Raw genomic sequence first — 20,603 nt, 5'->3', positions numbered from 1 at the left:
GACAAATTATCAAACCTATAAATTAGTTTAAAGGATTTATTTTATTGTGAAAAAGTATTTTCCATCAATAGCCGCTACTTTTTTGCATCTTTCAGACAATTTACGGATTCCATCTCAAAAGAAAAGATGTATTTTTGAAGCTATCCACGAATCCAACCATTTTTTTTAAATCTCCACAATAAGTGAGGTGCCACTCAGACAGGTCACGACTCATATGTCGGAATAAGTAGCAATCAGAAGGAGCAAGGCCGGGAGAATACGGCGGATGGGGTAATATTTCCCATTTCAATGTTTCCAAGTAACACGTCAACTGAAACGTTTCCGGCCTACCATAGTAAAACACGTTTTTTTGGCAAAGTTAGTTTCTTTTATTCAACATAATTCCCTTCAAGGGTAGATACCATTTCTGTAGTAATATTTGTCCTTTGCTTCAAAATAGCTTGCTTCTCTTAATTCGACGAAAATTTCTTCCCAGGATAATTCTTTTGAGATTTGAGAACAGAAAATAGTCGCTGGCGGCCAGATTTGGAGAATACGGTGGATGAGGAAGCAATTCGAAGCCCAATTCATGGATTTTTGTCATCATTTTCACTGATTTGTGACACGGTGTCGCAGCACTTTCTTTTTCTTCAAATGCGACCGTTTTTCGGCGATTTCGTCCTTCAACCAGTCCAATAACGCTATATAATAGTCGCTGTTGATGGTCCTTCCCTTTTCAAGGCGGTCAATGAAAATTATTCCATGCGCATCCCAAAATACAGACTCCATAACCTGGCCAGCCGACTGTTGCGTTTTCCCACGCTTTGGAGCGGGTTCAACGTGTGCAGTACACTCGGATAACTGTCGATTGGACTTTGGAGTGTAATTATAGAGCCATGTTTCATCCATTGTCACATATCGACGCAAAAACGCGCTTTTATTACGCTTGATCATTTTCAAACACTGCTCCGAATCATCAACTCGTCGTTATTTTTGCTCAAAAACGAGCTCGCACGGCACCCACTTTGCACAGAGCTTTCCCATACCCAAATATTCGTGAATGATATGATGTACACGTTCAGCTGATATCTTTAGAGTGTCTGCTATTTCATTCGATTTCATTGTACGGTCATTCAAAATCATTTTGTGGATTTTTGTTTCCGTCGCTAACAGCCTCTTTTGCTTTCACTGTATTTTTTCCCTTCAAAAAGCTATATTTTATCAACATGCGAAATTCTTTTTATTCATTGTTTTCACAATAACAAAAGTTGCTTCACTCAAAATGTTATAATTCGCTAACTAATCATCCGACAGCCCTCTCTTTATACAGACATATTTTGAAGGTTAGGGCTAACTAAAAAACATATAAATTTAATTATATCTGCCATCTATCTCTCAGGCCAGGGATTTTTCAATTATGTTATGTTTTCACCAGTTTTGTAAGATGTAATCGAGCGTTGTCGTGCTGAAGGATAGCATTACTGTGTTTTTGCTCGTATTCCGACAGATTTTCGCGCAGTGATCAGCTTAAACGTTTCAATTGTAGTCGATAGAGATTCTGATTCTTGGTTTCATCGAGTAATACCTTTATTAAATCCTCGTCTTCAATTTTTTTTTGGCCATCCAGAACGCTCCTTCTCTATAATGTTAGAATCATCACATTTTAAACGTCTACACCAGTATTCGCATGTTGAAATCGATGGAAAATGATTGCTATACACAACCTTTTTCTTCAAAGCTAGTTCGCTACTAATACCCACATAACACATCTCTAACACAATCTGTTGTAAATCCTTCAAAACTCATTTGTAAGCCAGATAAATTAAACGTTGCTAACGTTTGATTTAGAGAATTTTCCAACAAAAGGCCAATAAAGGAGGAAGGACCTCTAAATAATTAATTAACAAAGGAGAAATAACGGAGACATACGGTCTGGCACTTGAATTTGATTTTCCGTAATTTTTTTGTTCAAAGAAGAGCAAATTTAACGAAAACTAAAATGTAATCATGGTAAGTGAGGGAAATATGATGCTATACTGATCAACCCAATGAGATATTTAATTAATATTTTCGCGGCTGACTAATAAAAAATAAAAATATCAGGGCTCCTGAAAGTTCGTTCGTTCGTTCGTTGTGGTGGTACCTGTGGCGGCGAGCAGCGGGCCCAGGCGTCTCCATTCCGCGGGACTGATCGGTCGATGGGGCTGCGGGGGGACACCCGCGCCTGGCCCCCCGTACTCACCCATGGCGCCGGCGCCACCTTTGCCATCCAGCTGGTACGGGGGGATGCCCATGTGGGCCGGCGGTGGCTGTGACAATGGATCGCCGTTGTGACAGAAGAACGGTGACATGTGACCTCCTGGTCCGAGACCCATTTTTCCCTGAAACGAAAATAAAGAAAAATTAATCAAATCTTAAAACCTTTAGCTATTATTCATCTATGACTATAAAGAAACTGATAGTTATTCTGTATCGCATCGTACATTAGTTATGTTTAGGACAATCTTCTTTTTATAATACTCATACTTTATAATAATCAGTGTGTATTTCCCAAATTAAAATTAAATTACAGTTAAAATTATATTATACACTATATAAGTTCGTGCAGATTCGTTCGCTTCGATTTTCTTACTTCCTCCTTATTGTTTACTAGCTGTTGCTTATGTTGCTGTGAATTTTAGTAACTTTACTTCATATTTTAATCAAAATCATCGTGCAGTTCTTCAAGGCGATAATATTCAAACTGATAATATAAACAGTAATTAAATAATTAACACAATGAAAGGAATATCACTTTCTGACATTAGACATTAAAAAAATATATATCTTGTTATATTTATATCATCTATTTATTAAATATATTTATATAGTTATTAAGTGTATTGTTTTAACAATTTTGATTCATAAATATTTTTTTGATAACATCTTTATTAGATATGCTTAGTAAAAATCTTAATTATAAATTAATTTATTACTACATTTCATTTGTACTTGGATTAATCCACGAGCAAGATGAGTGCGAGAAAATACATCAGTATGTGTTCCTCAATTATAAAATTATAATAACTTAAGCTATAGTTTACACTAAAGGTATACACTTAAGTTCGTATGGTTTGGTTCGTTTCAATCTTCTGACATCCAGCGCGCTGTCCACCAGTTATGTTGCTTCCACGTTAGTATGATTTAGTAATATTCTTTCGTGTTTGAAGGCTAAATCTTGAACCTCTTCACAAATCCATTTGATCTCCAGGTCATCGTGCAGTTCTTCGTTGGTTACGTAGCGCTAGGCATTGGTAATCAATCGAAGAACCTTGTTTTGACAGCGTTGGATAACTAGTTGATTCGAATTTTTATTGCAACCCCATATTTGCACCCCATAGGTGCAAATTGGCTTTATGATTGTCTTATAATGAACCTCTTTAATTTTAGATCAAGTTGAGAGTATCTTCCAACTAACCAATATATTTGTTTTATTTTGGTTCTAATGTGTTTTGCTTTTTGTCTAACATGATATTAATTAATACATAAATACTATGGAGTTTTAGTAAGATAACTAAAATAGCAATAGCAACAAAATAAAGGACAAAGATGAAGTAAAACATCATTTGTTTGATTATTTATATCTGGTAAGTTAACGAGGGCGATGGCTATTAAAATAACGATATACTATTTAAAAAATAATAGTTTATTTATTAATTAATAAATCAAGAGTGTTATTGTGACCGTTCTATAGTATTTGTTTCATTGTCAACAAACAAAAAGCCAATATTTAGGCAAGACAACGTCTGTTGGTTCCCCTAGAATAACTATTATAACATACTTTTTTTCATCGGGTAGGCCATTGGGATCATATCTTTACGTAGTTTCGCGTAAAGAAACATTCTCAATATTTCAACCTATTTCGGCTTGAGTTACTCAGGGTAATATCTTGGAACCACACCTGTATCTGCCCTACATTGCTGATATCCCAACAATAGAACAAATATACCTTGCAACATTTGCCCATAACACAGTTAATATGGTAAAACATACTGCCTAAGGCCTTAAAAAAAGTACAAGTGGCAGTCAACAAAATCTATAAACGGACTTAATTATATCTTATTAAATACCTCTGTATCGTAAAGCCAATTTGGATCTATGGGGTGCAAATAGGAGGTTGCCCCAAAACATTAAATTAGTAAACCAACGCAGCTAAAACAAAGTTGTACAATTAATTAGCAATGTTCATGGCTACGTAACCAACGAAGTTAGAAGCACGATGGTCTCAAAATCAATGGATTTTCGAAGTGAACCGACATTTTGCCTTATATAATATATATATATATATATATATATATATATAAACTTAAACATTACTAGTTCCCTTGTAGGTACAAATAAATGTTTCTGAAAATTATTTCTTTCAAAAACAAAAATTGACCCACCATACGTATATTTTACTTCCTTTAGATTCCTACGTAATAAATATTAAACAAAAGGAAGAGAATCAAAAATTGGTAAAAGATTATCTTCCAAATGAATGGCACCTAGATAGTATCAATTAAGTCCGATTTTGTGCGAAATGTTATCCAGATTTCATAAACCAAAAATTGGATTTTATAGGAAATACGTAAAAAATCTGGAAGTTAAACCGCAACCACTGAATGTCATCTTCGCCAGCCCTCGGTCGAAAATATCTCATTATAACGCGACATTAATTGCGGAGGTAATCGTTGGATTTTTCTGCAACTAACGCCGGCATAACGACAAGAAAATCTCTACCTGCTCTCCCCTATGTACACACACACGCACACATACGCGCGCATTCCGACAGGCTGCACTTTCCTCATTTCCATAGACGACCCGAGGCGCACAACCGTTACTATGACGACGACTGGCGGCTGGGGGAAATCCGCGGGGGGAGGGCGGGGGGCAAAGGCGCATGATCGTAGCCCGCGGGGGAGGCAATGAGAGGCGGCGGCGGCGGCGCGGGAGAACGGTCGACGGACGAGAACGGGACTGCCATGCCGGGTAGAAGATTATGTAAAGCTGGAGAGGACTAATCCCGAAAACGATTAAAAATTCACGGGGCCTGCGAGCGGGCGGGCGCGTTCACGTCCGAGGTAATTGTTTTTTTAATCAGTCAACAACTCATTACATGCTCCGGACAAAAAAAAACCCGGGAGAGAGACGGAGTGAACGACGAGATGGGGAGGCGGGCGGCGGAGGTCGAGCGAGGCAGATGAAGGGAAAAGGCCGCCGGAGACAGAAGGGTTTAATCTAGCGGAAACGTCAAATTTCGGGCGGAAACGTATTGTTCTGGAAAAGGGCTGCGAAAGCATCAGCAGCAGCAGCCAGCGTTTAGAGACGAAACCGGCGGGTACCAGAAAAAATAACGCCACCGAATAATAAAAGAACAACGGCAACGGGAGAATACTGAATATGCCACAATAAAGGGAATATTAACTACGGCATTGTTGGGAACTTTTTTTAAATTAAAACCAGTTCCAATTAAATTATTCTTCAGTATATAACTGACAACATAACTCATAGAACATTGCAGCGCCTTTATACATTGCCATCGTGACTGCTTTAACATAATCAAATCAACAATCGTTGAAACATTAAGTCGGCCTTTGTGGGTTACTTATTTAATGTTCTCTAAATTCCATATCCTTATGTTATCATTGATTCTTTTAAATTTATATCATTAATTCTTTTGTTGGGGACATTTTTTGATATTAAAACTAGTTCTAAACAAATCAAACTTTAGAATATAACTGACTTAATATATTAATATATTTATGTATATTAATTATATTAACTTAATATACAGTGATACACTGATTATAGCGACCCTCCAACTTTTCGCTACCATTTTTGTAGTACTATTTGTCCTTTGCTTCAAAAAGGCCTCAGTTTCGGGGATCACCTCTTCATTCGACGAAAATTTCTTCTCAGCGAGCATTCTTTTGAGATCTGAGAACAATATGGTGGGTGGATGGACTTTTGCCACCGTTTTCACTGACTTGTGACAAGATGTATTGTCTTGGTGAAGCAGCAATTTCTTTTTCTTGAAATGTGGCCGTTTTTCGGGGATTTTGTACGTCAAACGATCCAACAGCGCTATGAAATAGTCGCTGCTGATGGCCCTTCCTTTTTCAAAGTAGTCAATGAAAATTATTCCATGCGCATCCCAAAATACAGGCGCCATAACCTTGCCAAGCCGACTATTTTTCCACGCTTTGGAGCGGGTTCATTGTGTGCAGTCCACTCGGATGACTGTCGATTGGACTTCGGGGTAAAATGATAGAGTTATGTTTCATCCATTGTCACATATCGACACAAAAACTCGGGTTTATTACGCTTGATCATCTTCAAACACTGCTCCGAATCATCAACTCGTCGTTGTTTTTGTTCAAAGTGAGCTCGCGCGCCACCCACTTTGCACAAAATTTTCTCATACCGAAATATTCGTGAATGATAATCATTCAAAATCATTTTGTGGATTTTTTAATGTTTTCATCGGCAACAACATCTTTTGGACGTCCACTGAGTTTACCGTCTTTGGTGCTTATTTCACACTATCTAAACTTAGCATACCAATCCTTGATGGTTAATTTTCCTGGGGCAGTGTCCGGAAACTCGACATCAAGCCAACAACTGTATTTTTTCCCTTCAAAACGCAATATTTTATCAACACTCGAAATTCCTTGTTATTCATTTGTTTCACAATAACAAAAGTTGCTTCACTCAAAATGCTATAATTCACAAACTAATGATCCGACAGCTCTTTTGACGGTTAGGGCTAACTAAAAACATTAAAAACGGATTTAATTTTAATAGCGCCATCTATGTGTCAGGCCGGGGACTTTTCAATTTACGGTAAGTTGTAGGTTAGTCGCCAAAAAAAGTCACGGGATGATCACGATTGGTGAGGTTTTGATGTGGAACCTGTCTCCCGAAGTGGAAATTGAACTGATAGGAGATTAGCAGACCTTAGATGAATAATAAATAATTGTTTCTTATTGTTTTATTTAAATGACACACTTTTGAATTTGAAATCAGAGCACCGGGTCACTGTAGCGAGCATCAGCGTAATCACGGCGGAAAGATGCGCACTTTCGTGATTGCGGCCGACTAATCGTATTCTCCCGAGGGACGACGGTACGACACGTAGCCGGGCGTCGTCGGGCGTAAATCCAGAACCAAAGCCGGTTAAATATGGTCCCGTTGCATTTATGAATAAACATTCGGCGCGGATTTATTTGCCCGTCTCCGTTTGCGATGTCCTTTTCGGTCCGCAATCGCGTTTCCTGTTACCGGCTCTTGTTTATTCATGCGGCCGATTATCCGTCCGTGTTTTCGTCCGGAATTCGAATCCCTGCCCGTTATCAGGCTCGGTTCTGGTTAATTATGGCCGGCTATTTATTTACCCCACGTACGACGGGATCCGTTCACAGTTGCCTCGGCAAAAGACAAGCGAACACTCTGAATCAAAATGTTTTTCACGCTAATTCTAATTGCACTATACCTGTACAGATGCAATTATATAAGGGTCATATGATTACTTAGTAATACTCCAATTATACTTATTCTATATTCTATTCAAAATAACAGTGAACTAACGTCATCACGATGTCGAAAATATTGCCTGTCGCAATTTGTCATAATTGGATTAAAAATCAGACAATACTGTCTTTCTCATGTTATTCTAGTTAGAAAGAGATACAATGCTGCCTGAAACGTTCAAACACGTCACCGAATCAGCCTACAAAATTCGCCTTGTTGTCAAATGTCTACAACATTGTGCAAACCATTACATATAATAATTACAGATTATAAACCGTATTTTGACTCTTTGCCTGTTTTAATACAATTCATATTGCTGCTTATTATTATTCTGATTATTAGATAGTTACAGCCAGAAAAAGACTGCGTCTCTAACCAGTTTGTTCGAACAGGAACGACATAATATATGCGTTAGATGTACTGTAATATGAAAATAGATTTTAATTGATGACGTTATTTTGGTTTCATTGTTATATATCAAAGCCAAAATTAACTAAAACTTAAAGTTGATAGATTTAGATGACTTTAGTTCACTGTTTTATTCAACGGACTATAGAGTTCTTTTGTATACTTAATAGGCCATTTAACTGCCAAGGGAACAGCTGCGGCGATAAAACACGATGCATTCACAATGTTCACTGTGTGTGTGTGAATCAGAATTAAGAACTAAAAGAAATAGACAGAATTAGAATTAATAACAGAAAGAAATAGTCTGAAACACAATCAGTTAAGAACAAAAACAATGAAATGTTCAGGAGTTAAGAATAAAAAAACACTCAGAAACAGAATTAATCAAGAACAGAAACAGAACAGTCAAAAGCATTTTTATTTCAAATTCATTTAATTCATTTTCCTACATTTTAGTACTTACAATATTGACAAACGATTGTCAGTTCCGCAGTTGTAACTGATTTGTTTTCACTTATACGATACTTATTTGAAAAAAAAAAACAAATGAGAATAGCCATTTGTTATCTCCAAAAATTTAAAGTAAGCCTTAAAGTAAGACATTTTAATAATTTTTTAATTTTTTTACTGATAGTATACCAGTGATTCATTTTCAAAATTGTGTTTAATACTTAGTCCTATTGTTTAGAAGCAAACATTTATTAAAACTACACAATTACGGTTTCCTTGCATGACAGGTCAAAAAGTCTAGGAGAAACTATCATCCTTCTATACGGAATATGTATAGTCACTAACAAATATCTGATCAACTAACGACGGTATGCCAAAAGCTTTCAATCTGACTTTTATGGCACTAAATGTTGCTTAGTCCCATCTGACATGAAATGGGATTCACACGTGGCAACAGTGTATCGACGAAATTAGTTTTGTTTTTTGTTGTTTTTGTTAAATATGAAGTTCTATAAGTAAAATAGGTCTTTTTCGAATATTTACCTTTCCAATCCTTTCAACTTGGATTGCTACGGTCTGGTAGGGATAAAGTCTTTAAACTTTCTACATATTTTTCTTTCTACACTGTTGAGGAACATATAAGAACAACTGTAACTGACTTCCAACTGAAAAATACATGGATCAGGATCATAATAAGTGGTCTGAATCGGAGACTAGTATTGTCCAAGGCTAGAACAACTGTAGCCGACAGCCAACTGTGGCAAGATTTAGTGAATAATGTTCGAACATAAGCAGAAGACACTCCACCCAAACATCAGTTATGGATTGATGATGATGATGATTATGATGACTGAACTCGTGAAATTCAAATCATACATCGCTACAAATCCATAAAATGGACCACATTGAAACTGAAGGAAATTATATTTGAAAACAAAATCATTTCTGCGGTAAATCCATTATCGTTGCGTGAACTTATTGAACACCTTCGCGTGTACGTATTGACAAAAATACAGATAAAACAATTTCGAATAATTCAACAAAAAATGTAAAAAAAGGAATTTTCGTTCACGACACAACCCCCCCCCTTCCTTTACCCAATTTTTTTTTGGGGAAAGATCAAACGGAAACGTCATATTCACATGCACCCTTACCACCGTCGATTCCCCCCACCCCTCTCCTCGAGGGACCTACGCTAGTTCGGTCCTGCGCCAGCAACAGCGTTCGGCCCTTTGATATTGAAATATGGGCTCGCCTTCTATATGTTGTTTCCCGATATAATTGAGATTCATAATACGGTTCCCGGCTTCAGCTTACGTTGATACGGTCGCGTGGTATCGCAGCGCGCGTGCGATATTCTCGTCTAATTACTTTTTCCCGTACTGGTGTCGATTTTGTTTTTGTTTTCCGTTTATTATCCCACTTTTTTCTGTCGATGGATCCGTTTCTTCCTCATGAGCTTTCGATGGATCGGGTGTCTCAAATAAAAAGTAAATACGAAGAGGTACTATATAGGTTTTCGGGTATTATGTTTATTCATTTATTGTGAAAACTTGAGTATAGTACATCCAATAAAACAGCTAATACATGTCACCGAAATGTATGCCAGCACATGGCAATGTTGCCTGGTCAACAAGGTCAACAAGTACCAGTTTTTTTTGACAAATTCTCAGGCAATATTATTGGGCATCAAAGAGGTGGAAACCCTTTTAAATCTTTTTAATTATCTAACACTTTGATTGAAAATGTGACAAAAAAGCTCGTAAAATACTTAATGTGTTCTAGTCAAACTAATACCTAAAGATGAATAAATCAAGAAAAGTCTTGGAGATATGTTAAAGAAACTTTGAAATAACTTATTGGGACGTAAAACAATTGATATTAAATGAATCAAGTGCGGCTATAGTTAACAGTTTAAGGAATTCAACAGAATACTCACTCCAGCTTTTTATGTTACGTATTGGCGATACTGCAAATATGTAGAAACAAACAGTATCAATATTTAAATGATGCTGACTGACTAGTTTTCAAGAAATAGTACGAATATATACAAAATCCGAAATATAATAGCCGAACATCCTAATTTACTATTAGGATTAACTTTTAAAACTCAACGGAAATAAAACTTTAATATCTGTGTGAAACATTGGTCTAGATGCATATTAAGATATTTAGCATCTTCAGCTTGGTCGGTCGCTTATATATGACCATATCACATTCTTCCAATCAAGTGTTCAATCAATATGCAACAAAATGTATAATACTTGGTGTACATATTATTTTGTCTATCCCCTGTAAACGTATCCTATATATAATTGTATGGCATTGGAATCACTAGAAGTTACATTACTATGAAATAACGGATTCAAGATTCAGCTTGCTACAAAAAAAAATTGTGAAAATTTGAATATTGAAGTTGAAATCTATTTTTGACGACGGAATATATTTTAGCCGTGTGATTCTATTTACGGCCGAGGCTAAAAACATTATACACGACCGAGTGGCAAATGTTCTGCATAATAAACCGTTTATTCGCGAAAGGGCCCCTAGCCTAAACGAAAGAGTCTTAATCCACTCGGATGGTGTCGTAGCTGTGCTCCCGAATTCTCTCTGGCACGCCATCAAAGGGCCGGGACGCTTTGGCGGAAAGGAGACGACCTAACCGTCGAAGTGTGCGAACGGGAGCGATCAAAGAAGCCTTTTTTCGGGATACTTCTTATTTTTAACTGACGTTACATTACCTTTTGACCCGAAAGGCTTGTCCTTGGTGCCCTCAAAAGATGTATACATTAAGATTTTTATTCGATAATTCTATATACATATATTCTTAATGCCCGAACATTGGCTTTTTATTTGGATGGAATAATTTGAAGAAAAAACAAATACTACAATAACATCCTATTGATTTCGTTGTAATAATTTGTAAAATATACAAAAAAAATCCTATCGCAGTGCCAGCTACCATTCTGGCTGAAAAACTTGGTTTGTTATTTTCAGCGGCCTCTTTTTAAGATAACGTTATAGCATTAACAGAGTTTACAGAGATAAGAACAAAAGAAAATCGGCGATGGTTGGTTATATATGGATCCGAGAAGATCGATTCCTAACCTTGCCTATTCTCTATATCTCCCTCTATGTGTCTATTAATCAGTTCATATGATAGTATGCGCTTCACTGTCATCGAGTACATTTAACTGTTTGGCGAGTGCATTTGGATTCACCAATTATTTCAGAGTACCTTGCACTAACACTTTCAATAACACTCGTTATGGGTTTTAAGGGAATATCGTGCTGAATTAGTTTGATGGAGACGTTCAACACCATAGATCCAAATGGGGTTAAGTATTAACTTACACAACTTGTTATAAAGAAATTTTCGATTTACACCCTATTGATCAGTACGTTCGGTTTAGTTTAAACCCAAGCTGTTTGCATTCCCAGATATTTTACACTGTTTGCTTGAGGGAGTTCATAATTATTCATTTTTACTGGGGGACAAGCCTGTCTACAAAGAATGAATGTTACATGGGTAGTTTTGTTTCATTGGCTTTGATACGCCATGTTTTCAACCACAATTCGACTTTCTCTACTGCCAATACTTTGAATAAATAAATGTTTCCATTTTCTTTCAGTAAGTTCTCAACTTAAAATTAAAGTAAAAAGTTACATAACAAAAAATATTGTAAAAGAAAGGAAAGAATCAATTAAGTCTTTGTATTAGGTAAAAAAAACGAAGTTAAAGGGTAAAAACGATCGACACAAGACAGCATCGGTCGAGACGTTTTCGGTTTTAGGCGTCCATTCCGACGGAAAGAACCAGAGGGAAAAAAGACGGGGAAAAAAGCGAGCCGGCTCGCGTCTGTATGCGATGGCGTGCGCCTGTCCGCACAGTCCGGACCAATGAGTCCGGTCGATGAGGCCGCTCCGGGCCCGCCCATGTGTAGATCGAGTTATCGCGCGTTCGGCTTTGATCTGGCCGCCGATTCTCCTTAACTCCGAATAAACTTTCCGCATGGGCCATTTGACGCGGGGCCCGTTCCCAAGAAGCCGCCTCGTTCCTTCCTCCCCCCACTCCTTTTTTTCTGTTGATCTCTTCCGCCGCAAAGTATGTATGTTTTTCGCGCCGAACTTTCGATTACGGACGGGAAATATTTGAGTTGCCTAAACGGGAGGCCCTCGGAGTTGCTGTCGTCGCATAATATTGACTTTTATGATTGCCGTTTCCTTCCTGTTTCTAAACTTTTAACGTACTGCATTGGTTTGATAAACATCTTATTTGTGATGTTTTAAAAACTATTTAATATCGGCAAAGACGTTTTTAGAGCATCATATATTTATTATGTTATATTTTAATACAGTTACAAAAACGTTAATAAAATTAGGTTTAACTATTAGGTTATTATTCAATAAAACAGCCAATGTATGTCATCAGCTTATAATGTTAGGCGACATTTGGTTTACAACGTTTGTCGGTTTGTAACCTTTAACACTAACGTTTTGAAGAATTTTTGAAAGATTTGACAACAGTGTCGATCAGAGAATTGATATTTAAACGGAAAATCTAGAAGGTTAAAAATCAATTGAATGAAACTAGTCAATTACTAAACAGTCGATAGTTCTCAACGCTAAGTAATAGAATACAAAGAAAATTCCAAAACATTTGTAAAGCATTTTGTTTTGTAATCAATACTATCTTCTCGCTAACGTACGCTTTAGAACATAACTATAATAGATTTTGTATCAACTTCTTCTGGCTACGCTACTGATCGTTTTTCAATTAAAATTGCACGTCGAATCTGTCAGCAGCACGTTGATGTTTTTGTCGTTGTGGTGGTATGGCGTCTACGACATAAAAACAATGCCCGCTCACTGACGGAAAAGCGTTTTGTTACAAGAGAAGGGTTAGCAGGATAGTATGCTCCCCCCTATTCCCCACATAGTTCGCCGAGACCCCCTCGCGTCATTGTTCCCGAACAGATCGTGGTTGCATTTTTATGGACTCGGCAAGGGAAAAAATTTAATGTAAAACAATAACCGGTGGGCTGAGGAGGAGCTTTTCCATTACTCCCGACCCGGTTTCCGCTTTAAAAGCATCATACAATATCTTATTTTGGGACATGCATTGTTCGCTTGTTTACAGCTATACAACTGAAATTAAAACTGATAATTTTTTTATAACATCTTTATTAGATACGCTTAGTACAATCTTAATTATAAATTAATTTATTACTACTTTTCTTATGTGCTTAGATTAATTAGCAAGCAATACGAGTGCGAGAAAATACATCAGTATGTATTCCTCAATTATAAAATTGCAATTATTTATTAATTATTAACTTATAGCTATAGTTTACACTAATAATACACACTAAATGTTCACACAAGTTCGTATGGTTTTGTTCGTTTCAATCTCCTGACATCCTGCGCGCTGTCCAGCAGTTGTATTGCTTCCACGTTAGAATGATTTAGTAATCTTCTTTCGTGTTTCAAGGCGAAATCCTGCACAACTTCGCAAATCCATTTGATTTCCAGGTCATCGTGCAGTTCTTCATTGGTTACATAGCGATAGGCATTGGTAATCAATCGAAGAATCTTGTTTTGACAGCGCTGTATGACTAACTGATTTGAATTTTTAGTGCAACCCCATATTTGCACACCATAGGTCCAAATTAGCTTTATAATTGTATTATAGATCAACCTCTTTGATTTTAGATCAAGTTGAGAGTATCTTCCGACTAACCAGTATAGTTGTTTTATTTTGGTTCTAATGTGTTTTGCTTCTTGTCTAACGTGATGCTTCCAATTTAATCTACCGTCAAGATGGATTCCAAGGTATTTTGCTGGTTCTGCTTGAGGAATCGGGCTTCCATTGAGTGATATAATTAAGTTTTTATTATTTCGCCTTAATGCAAAATTAACGTGGACAGATTTGGAGCTATTAAGTTGAATTTTCCAATCTTTTGTCCATTTGTAGATTTTGTTGACTGCCACTTGCACTTTGTTGTTGGAATGTCAGCAGTGTAGAGCAGATACAGGAGAGGTCCTAAGACGCTAGAAGAAACTGATAATGACAATAACATTATTTTAACGATAACTTAGATCTTAGAAATAAAGATAACAAAAGGAGAATCATAAACCAAGAAATTATGAGTCAAGGATTAGAAATAACTTTGTTTTGACATAAACTTAGAACATATATCGATAAAGATCCCTTTTCTCTCTGACGACTTTAGTGGTTTCACTTTTCGAGTTTATCCAGATTAATTTACGTTCGAAATGGAGGGCGGATTATTTCAATTTTATTAACGAACTTATGGCTTAAAAACAAATTGTAATTATTTTCTATTTAAAATTGACTACGTTACTGGTGATCTACTGGTGAAAAACTCTACTGGTACTGCCAGTATTTTGTTTAAGAGGCGATAACGAAAGCTTTTACGATGTATGTTTTTGTTTTATATTAGAATACATTGTAGCTGAATATTTTTCTTTTATTTTTACACATAACAACATTTATATTTATCAATATATCTTCAATATCAATTTTCAGCTACAGGTCCGAAAATAATTCACATTTTGGAAAATCCTCTTAAGGACAGATTCTTAAAGCTTTCGGCTTGGAAAATATTTGGAGACGTTCACAAAGAACGATGTGAGAATAATTCTTTTCTTTTGTTATAATGAAAGCAAATAAATAAAATTGTAATAAAAGTATTTTAGTATTTTCTTTTGCAAGATTGGCGCAATGGTTTATAAATAAAATAATTTTTCAAGTCTGTTACCTTATTTTAATTCTTATTACCTTAATATCTTATTTTAAAGTTAAATATCAAGTGACGTCTCGTCCTATGACAAAAAGGAAACTGTGTGTTAAATAATAGAATAGAACATTGAATGAATATAATTTGATATAAGTTACAGCATGCTTTATGATTAGTTTTAAAAAAATACTACGATAAATATCTTTGTAAAAATGTATGTAATCTACACACTTCCCCTCTTCGTGCATTAATATTACGCGTGCTGTCACAGTGCCATTAGCTGATTCCATCTATCTCCGATTTTAATCAGAGGGAACATTTTATTATCCGTCGACATCTGTCCAAACCTGATCGGATTTATCTCGATGGTATGGCGTTACACCCAAATATTTCCCCGTTCTTATTCGAAATTAAAACGTACATAATGACTACATTTCGAGATATACGATAAAAATCGTTCGATCGACAGGACAAAAACATATAGTGGGGACAGGAGGGGTGCAACGCAATCGCCGTAATCGAGATCGAGCAATGATTAGAATCCCGTCGGGGCTTTCGTCTTTTAAAAGCATTAATTTGCCTACGCTTAAAAGCCCACCCCTTTGCTACGAACCTTTTAATAATGCTATTCTCGATAAATAGATGTAAGTATCAACCCTAAAAATGACAATAGTTTTTTTTTGATCTAGAAAAGTATAATTAAATAGTTTTTTATCAGGTTATTTTTAGTAATAACTTTAACATAAAAAAAAATAGAAGTCGTTTTAGATTTTATAGTGATTTCAAGCACTGTTTAAAAAAACAGATCCCATAACAAAGCACATTCGAGTTTTTATTTACATTTTAACGAATACAAAAACTGTAGTCTTGTATATTTATTATTTTCGGATCGTATTTTATCATTTGGACTCGTTATTTCCAGCAGAATATATACAAAAAAAAAACTACAAACATAATCTGTACGATTGTGCTATAGTAAACATAAAAAATTTAATTATTTTAAAATTTCATTTGTATTTTGTCGCACAAAAGGAAGGGACGTGCATTGCTATTGAAGGTTTACAATACGAAATCAAATCAAAGAAATATAAAGACGTTATGCTTTTGCTTTGATTAAAATAACATTAAATTATGGTTTCCTGTAACATCTGAAATACATTAGGTTGCCAGAGGTAAATATGTTATTTTTATTTGTTATATTTTAGAGTAATCCTTCTACCAACGACATGGCATGACCCTGAATGTCAGGCTTAGGCGGAAGGATGAATGCAAAATATAAAAAAGAAGCGCGATGAACACAACATCAAGTTCAGGAAAATGGATTGGTTTCTTGACAGAACAAACTGCACCTACAACAACCATATTGTATAGCATCAGGTAATGATACCAGTGCGGAGATATGAAGTTCAGCTGTGGGACTGTGCTAGCGATTTCAATGTCCAAGTAATTCGGATGTTTAAAAATTAGGTGCTGAACTGTATTGTTAAAAACCTACACAAAACGTTGCCGAAGAGACTTATTATAAAACTGTTGAGTTGCTAAAAATCAGTTGTTTTTTTTTGTTACTCAACTGTGTTATAGTTTTGTCACATCGTTTGAGCGGCACGATTGTACGCGCAACTTATAAATAAACATAGTTGTTTCTTTGTTTTTTGCCGAATGTTTACACGAATACCATGACTAACTGTTTTTAATCGTAGAATCCAAAAGCAAGAAATTTATTTTTATTAAAAGTTGTAATGAAGAATGTGTGGTGTGCTAAAGTTTTGTCGCTGGGTCTATATTATCTATGGACCATTAATATTAGACTAAATAAGCAATGGCAAAAACTATAATTAGAACAAATGACCGGAAATATTACTCAACGCTATTAATAGGATTCTTCCTGCGTCTGAAAAGGCAGGGAAATTAGTATTCCCAATTTTGGGGGAGGACTACGGTCCGATCCGTGGAACGGCTTTATTAAAAGTTGCAGAGGGCGCTGGCGCGCTTTCTCTCCCCCTGAAAGCGAATCGGCACCAGGGTCGGCTCGTTTAAAATGCAAATTGGCGAAGGACCGAGCGTCGCGACGCCGGCGTCGAACGAGAGGCGTCCAGATGAGCTGCGAAATTAGGTAATTCGGAAGGCGAGCCGGCGAGATGGGCGACGGGGCGCAGGAGGCGACGATGATGCTCTCCATCCGTACCGCTTCCAATTTTCCGCGGAAATTTCGTATTTTCAAGAAGCGGGTGCATATTCATGGAACAATTTTCGGCTTATCGTTCGAAATGATGAATTTGAGAATGTTTATTAGGCAGTTTCTACAACAGGTTATGTTTGGTAAAAGGTTTTCAATTGTACCTGTAAGTACATTTCATATATACAGTATATATTTATATATACACAGTTGAATATCCAATTTTTTTTGCTCTGGACTAAAACTAGGCGGTGGAATGCACGACGCATACCTGGTCGCGGAGACTTGCCCTGGAGCGACAAGTTGGACCGGGTTATGTGGGACTGCCTCTAGGCTTACCAATACACTAAACCGAAACTGCCTCACAGTTGACCCCTGTGCATCGCTACTGCTACTGCATTAAATTTGGGGATATGGCACCCGCTGATCGGGCACGAAGACCCGGAGATTCTATTGATTCGCTAACTTGAGGTAACACACGACTAGATACTGTCGTATGGGGACAAAAGTTATGACTGCAGCGACGAAAGCCTGGAAAAGGGGGAGGTTAGCGGTGACGTGGCGCTAAGCATGTCCCAGCATGTCGACCAGCTCGCGAACAAGCGCGTTTTCAGAACTTGAACTGAATTGTTGTTTGTGGAATGATTGAGATATAAAGTGCTTGATTTCTGGAGTGTCAGTTTCCTTATGAATTTGATTATTTCTGACAAACCATGGAGCGTCGTTTAAGATTCTCCCGAGGAGCTTACTTTGGAAAACTTGAAGCCGTTTCACCTGGTTAGGTATAACAAACTTGAAGTAGACATTAGATCCGTAGGGGAGTACGGATCTAATGTAACAGTTTTGTCATATAAAGTTTGGGATAAGGGTTTAAGGCATAATATTAAAATACTTCTCTCTAGTCGAAAATTTTAGTCATATATAAGTGATGCAGCTAAATATTTTGGCATGAACCTTGATGTTAAACTAAAGTGGAATCCACGTGTTACAAAAAATGTGAAGAACTCTCAAGCTGAGATACAAAAGATGTACCGCTTATTGGTTAGATGTTCAACCCTGTCAGTATACAATAAGTTCTTGCTTTACAAGCAAACAAGCAAGCAAGTTCTTGAAACCAGTGTGGACTTAAGCTGTTCAACTCCGTGGTTGTACTAGGCAAAGCAATAGAAATATCATAAAAAATAAATTGCTATAATACATAACAATTAAAGTATTTTTAATAATAAAGTATTCATTAATTTAAATTAGAGTAATAGAGTCTTTAATGGTATTTATAATGTCGATAAATAACAAATACAAACAAATAACAGAAAGCAAATAAAATAAATGCTACATTAAATGGAAGCCAATGAGTAGAATAGGTAGGACTCGAACCAGGGACGCCGTTAAAATCATAACAAATAACGAGATCGATAACATAATCATAACAATAACGAGCGAGATCTTCATTTCATTGTTGACGCGCACGATACGCTATAATGACGATAATTCGTTTTATTATAAATCGGCCCATTAGGGCGGCTATCGGTAATAATAATACGACTCGCAACAATGGTAAACACGGCCACCGAAGTGGCGTTTTCATTAAAATATAATTCGATATTAAATAAAATAATTTCGGGTCGTTTTAGTCACCCGGAAAACGTTCATTTCCGCTTTTCGTCGATTATAAATGCCGCGACACTCTCGCGGCGTTTACGCTCAATTCGATTTCGTTTTCATTTTTGCCGATTGGTTGCCTAATACGTATCGTTGCGTATTGCTTTGATCTGACCGATTGTTTCCCATTGTGTCTTTAATAGATCTGTTTTTCTCCTTTATTAATTTTTTATATTATTCAACACTGATATGATTTCGTTTTCTACTTTATTCATGAACTTTTGATGCTCGATGATCCATGTGAAACGCAAGAACAATACGCAGAATTATTGTGAGTAACACAAGAAACCATTTGCAATCGGCACGAATTCAGGCCAAGAGATATTGAATGACGTTTGGTTAAGTGTGAAATGCCAAATGCACACGGTCATTCATCAACAATTACGGCAGATATTCATATAGCTCCAAGACCAGTATTTAGAGGGATCAGCTTGGTGTAGTAAACTATGAGCTGTTACTGACTACAATATATACATTTAAGCCGAGCGAAAAATGGCCGGATATGACCAAAGACACAAAAATGGTACTCTTCAGCATGCCAACGCTCGACTACATGTTGCAAAACTGGTGAAAACATACTTGGAAACATTAAAATGGAAAGTGCTACCCCACCCACCGTATTCTCCAAACCTTCCTTCTTCTGACTACTACTTGTTCCGACATATGAGTCGTAACGTGACTGAGCAACGCGTACCCTCAAAAGATACATTGTTCTTTCAAGATAGAATCCATAAATTGTCTGAAAGATGGGAAAAAGTAGCGGCTATTGATGAACAACACCTTGAATACAATAAATTGTACCGGTTTTCCACAATAAAGCTTTAAAAAAAACGGTTAAAACTAATCTACGGACCGAATACTTCTCCATTTGGTTTAACGCCATTTCTCTGATAACACCTTTTTGTGCATATCCTCATTAATAGGATTGATAAATTTTTCTTATTAAGAATACAAGCAAATAAATTGACCAAACCGACATAGCAGACGATAAATAAGAGCCGTGCATGATGTCAGTCTTGCAGGTATTTTATTAACAGTCCATTTTCTATGATCGTTGGCTGAATAGCGCGAATACAAACGAGATAACCATTCACTTAGATGACAGTACAACATTCAAGGTAATAATTTGATGACGTAATAAATCAAGTAGGCGGTGTCTTGTCGTTGTTTATGTAAATAACGATTTAGCATATCTTTGTTGTGACTGCAACTACAAACCAGGCGCGTTTAGTTGACAATTACGATCGAAACTTTTTTTTCTCCGCCCGACACGATATCCTGTATAATCGAATTATACGAAATGAATAAGCGTTAAACGTATTCAAATTTTAGCGACTTATTATGTGTCTCATTGTTATTTCATTTTACACAGTTGAAGTACAAAAATTTATTGTAAATTATAATTACTATCATATAATTAATTAACCACTGTTATTTATGTGAAAAACTTGTGAATGTCTTCTCTGTACCAATATTTTTTTATTGTAGAGTAATCAGTTAATATGTACTTGCTGATCACAAAAGTGTTGAAAATAATTACAAAACAATTTAATTTAAAACAGTTATAACCTTTATTTTTATTTTAATTATCACTGAAATAAATGATAAATTAAATCACA

General features: G+C 36.3%; 2 protein-coding genes across 5 annotated transcripts in view; both read right to left on the bottom strand.

Moving 5' to 3' along the window:
• Positions 1 to 20,603, bottom strand: part of pan (transcription factor pangolin) — a 340,467-nt gene that overhangs the window by 51,960 nt on the left and 267,904 nt on the right. For 3 of the 4 annotated variants that reach the window (XM_076408657.1, XM_076408658.1, XM_076408661.1), the window contains exon 4: positions 2,123 to 2,360. In XM_076408657.1, the coding sequence (XP_076264772.1) occupies positions 2,123 to 2,360 (238 nt within the window). The remainder of the gene's footprint in view (positions 1 to 2,122; positions 2,361 to 20,603) is intronic. The other variant, XM_076408659.1, reaches the window with a different exon arrangement.
• Positions 16,790 to 20,603, bottom strand: part of LOC143198986 (uncharacterized) — a 55,500-nt gene continuing 51,686 nt past the window's right edge. Inside the window, exon 4 of the mRNA XM_076408695.1 lies at positions 16,790 to 18,259. Coding sequence (XP_076264810.1) covers positions 17,020 to 17,328 — 309 coding nt within the window. The 5' untranslated portion in view covers positions 17,329 to 18,259 and the 3' untranslated portion in view covers positions 16,790 to 17,019. The remainder of the gene's footprint in view (positions 18,260 to 20,603) is intronic.

Source organism: Rhynchophorus ferrugineus, unplaced genomic scaffold (genome assembly GCF_030347505.1).
Source record: "Rhynchophorus ferrugineus isolate W39M unplaced genomic scaffold, kcgeb_rfMv2 rfM6, whole genome shotgun sequence".
NCBI lineage: Eukaryota > Metazoa > Arthropoda > Insecta > Coleoptera > Curculionidae > Rhynchophorus > Rhynchophorus ferrugineus.
Note: the sequence above shows the minus strand (reverse complement) of the source record. Positions and strands in the feature narration are given on the sequence as shown.